Here is a 4,042-nt window from a genome sequence, read left to right on the forward strand (position 1 = left end):
GGAGGAAGAGGAAGAAGTAGAGGAAGAGGAAGAAGAAGAAGAAGGGGAAGAAGTAGAGGAAGAAGACATATAGGAAGAAGAAGTAGAGGAAGAAGAAGTAGAGGAAGAGGAAGTAGAGGAAGAAGAAGTAGAGGAAGAAAACGTAGAAGACGTAGAAGAAGTAGAAGACGTAGAAGAAGCAGCAGCAGAGGCTCTTACCATAGGGAGGATAGAAGTCCTTGTGATCTAGGTCTGCCACACCTGTCTGACAGGTACACAGGTAGGTTCCTCCGTACTCCAGACAGGGTCCTCCGTCAGGACACGGCCTGTTGTTACTGCATGGGGTCTGGGTCACCTCTGAGGAGTACAGGGGGGTCAGACAGATAAACATCATGTTGTGACACTATGTCAAGAGTTGCAAAGCAACCTTCCATCAAGGCAACCTTCCATCAAGGCAACCTTCCATCAAGGCAACCTTCCATCAAAGCAACCTTCCATCAAGGCAACCTTCCATCAAGGCAACCTTCCATCAAGGCAACCTTCCATCAAGGCAACCTTCCATCAAGGCAACCTTCCATCAAGGCAACCTTACAGCCTACTAGTCTGGTTTTGTGTGCTATGTGCTGCTACCTCGGTGAAAGCAAGGTGTTTATTTTTATTTATTTTATTTCACCTTTCACCACCTTCACCAAGGAAGGTGTAATCCACACCATGAAATTAACAAGGAATGTGTATTTCTGTTACCAACTACAGTAGAATATGAGACTGGACCTACAGTGTACAAGATGATATGATGCGTACCAAACTGACAGTAGATTCCGGTGAAGCCTGAGGTGCAGTCACAGGTCCCGTCCACACAGACCCCTCCATTCTGGCACAGACACTCTCCTGAAGAGACAAGCAGAAGAAGAGGAAACTTTTATTATCTTATAAAAGCATAAAGTCGAAAACACAAAAAGTTAAAGCCACTGACAAAAGAGCTCGCATCCTGCTGGGACATTAGATATCGGCTGATAGGGTTGTTGATTTGATTTATTAGGATCCCCATTAGCCGACGCTAGCGGTGACAGCTAGTCTTACTGTGGTACCCATTAGCCGACGCTAACGGTGACAGCTAGTCTTACTGTGGTCTCCATTAGCCGACGCTAACGGTGACATGTGCCTACTGGTTGTGTGTTATGTATGACATGTGACCTACTGGTTGTGTGTATGTACTGAATGTGACCTACTGGTTGTGTGTATGTACTGACATGTGACCTACTGTTGTGTGTATGTACTGACATGTGACCTACTGGTGTGTGTGTGTACTGACATGTGACCTACTGGTTGTGTTGTACTGACATGTGACCTACTGGTTGTGTGTATGTACTGACATGTGACCTACTTGGTTGTGTGTATGTACTGACATGTGACCTACTGGTTTGTGTGTGTACTGACATGTGACCTACTGGTTTTGTGTACTGAACAGTGACTACTGGTTGTGTGTATGTACTGACATGTGACCTACTGGTTGTGTGTATGTACTGACATGTGACCTACTGGTTGTGTGTATGTACTGACATGTGACCTACTGGTTGTGTGTATGGTTAATGCATGTGACCTACTGGTTGTGTGTATGTACTGACATGTGACCTACTGTTTGTGTGTATGTACTGACATGTTGACTACTGTTGTGTGTAATGTATGACTAGTGACCTACTGGTTGTGTGTATGTACTGACATGTGACTACTGGTTGTGTGTATGTACTGACATGTGACTACTGGTTGTGTGTATGTACTGAATGTGACCTACTGGTTGTGTGTGATGTACTGCATGTGACCTACTGGTTGTGTGTATGTACTGACATGTGACCTACTGGTTGTGTGTATGTACAGATGATGTGACCTACTGGTGTGTTGTATTACTGACATGTGACCTACTGGTTGTGTGTATGTACTGACATGTGACCTACTGTTGTGTGTATGTACTGACATGTGACCTACTGGTTGTGTGTATGTACTGCACATGTGACCTACTGGTTGTGTGTATGTACTGACATGTGACCTACTGGTTGTGTGTATGTACTGACATGTGACCTACTGGTTGTGTGTACTGAACATGTGCCTACTGGTTGTGTGTATGTACTGACATGTGACCTACTGGTTGTATGTACTTGACATGTGACCTACTGGTTGTGTGTTATGTACTGACATGTGACCTACTGGTTGTGTAATGTAATGCCATGTGACCTACTGGTTGTGTGTATGTATGACATGTGCCTATGGTTGTATGTACTGACATGTGACCTACTGGTTGTGTGATGTACTGACATGTGACCTACTGGTTGGTATGTACTGTAGACATGTGACCTACTGGTTGTGTGTATGTACTGACATGTGACCTCTGGTTGTGTGTATGTACTGACTGTGACCTACTGGTTGTGTGTATTACTGACATGTGACCTACTGGTTGTTTATGTACTGACATGTGACCTACTGTTGTGTGTATGTACTGACATGTGCCTACTGGTTGTGTGTATACTGACATGTGACCTACTGGTTGTGTGTATGTAACTGACATGTGACCTACTGTTGTGTGTATGTTATCTGACATGGACCTACTGGTTGTGTGTATGTACTGACATGTGACCTACTGGTTGTGTGTATGTACTGACATGTGACCTACTGGTTGTGTGTATGTACTGACATGTGACCTACTGGTTGTGTGTATGTACTGACATGTGACTCACTGGTTGTGTGTATGTACTGACATGTGACCTACTGGTTGTGGTTGTTACTGACATGTGACTACTGGTTGTGTGTTGTACTGACATGTGACCTACTGGTTGTGTTGGTGATGTACTGACATGTGACCTACTGGTTGTGTGTATGTACTGACATGTGACCTACTGGTTGTGTGTTATGTACTGACATGTGACCTACTGGTTGTGTGTGTGTACTGACATCTTGACCTACTGGTTGTGTGTACTGATCATGTGACTACTGGTTGTGGTGTGACTGACCATGTGACCCTACTGGTTGTGTTTTTACTGACATGTCCTACTGGTTGTGTGTATGTGACATGTGACGCTACTGTTGTGTGTATGTACTGACATGTGACCTACTGGTTGTGTGTTGTTGACATGTGACCTACTGTGTGTGTATGTACTGACATGTGCCTACTGGTTGTGTGTATGTACTGACATGTGACTGACCTGGTTTTTGGTTATGTACTGACATGTGACCTACTGGTTGTGTGTATGTACTGACATGGTTGGACTACTGGTTGTATGTACTGACATGTGACCTACTGGTTGTGTGTATGTTACTGAACTTTGTCTAATGTGATGTCTGCCATGTGACCTACTGGTTGTATGTACTGACATGTGACCTACTGGTTGTGGTGTATGTTCTGACATGTGCCTACTGGTTGTGTGTATGTACTGACATTGTGACCTACTGGTTGTGTGTGTACTGACATGTGACCTACTGGTTGTGTGTATGTACTGACATGTGACCTACTGGTTGTGTGTTTGTACTGACATGTGACCTACTTGTTGTATGTACTGACATGTGACCTTAGCGTGTTGTGTGTATGTACTGACATGTGACCTACTGGTTGTGTGTTACTGACATGTGACCTACTGGGTTGTGTGTATGTACTGACATATGACCTACATGTTGTGTGTATGTACTGACATGTTGAACCTACTGGTTTGTGTGTATGTTACTTGTGGTAATGATAGAATTGCACACACACTGCATTTTTAAATGTATGTAATGTTATGTGTCGGCCACAGTAAGCGACTACGGTCGGCTAATGGAGACCACAGTAAGACTAGCTGTCACCGCTAGCGTCGGCTAATGGAGAACACAGTAAGACTAGCTGTCACCGTTAGCGTCGGCTAATGGAGACCACAGTAAGACTAGCTGTCACCGTTAGCGTGGCTAATGGAGACCTCAGTAAGACTAGCTGTCACCGTTAGTCATGGACTAATGGAGACCACAGTAAGACTAGCTGTCACCGTTAGCGTCGCTAAATGGGATACCACAGTAAGACTGACTGTCACCGCTAGCGTCGGCT

The 4,042-nt window shown here is 44.6% G+C and overlaps 1 protein-coding gene across 1 annotated transcript in view; it reads right to left on the bottom strand.

Moving 5' to 3' along the window:
* Positions 1–4,042, bottom strand: part of sned1 (sushi, nidogen and EGF-like domains 1) — a 67,262-nt gene that overhangs the window by 53,878 nt on the left and 9,342 nt on the right. The window contains 2 exon segments of the mRNA XM_070446831.1: positions 68–336; positions 781–867. Coding sequence (XP_070302932.1) covers positions 68–336; positions 781–867 — 356 coding nt within the window.

Source organism: Salvelinus sp. IW2-2015, linkage group LG15 (assembly GCF_002910315.2).
Source record: "Salvelinus sp. IW2-2015 linkage group LG15, ASM291031v2, whole genome shotgun sequence".
NCBI classification, from domain to species: Eukaryota; Metazoa; Chordata; class Actinopteri; order Salmoniformes; family Salmonidae; genus Salvelinus; species Salvelinus sp. IW2-2015.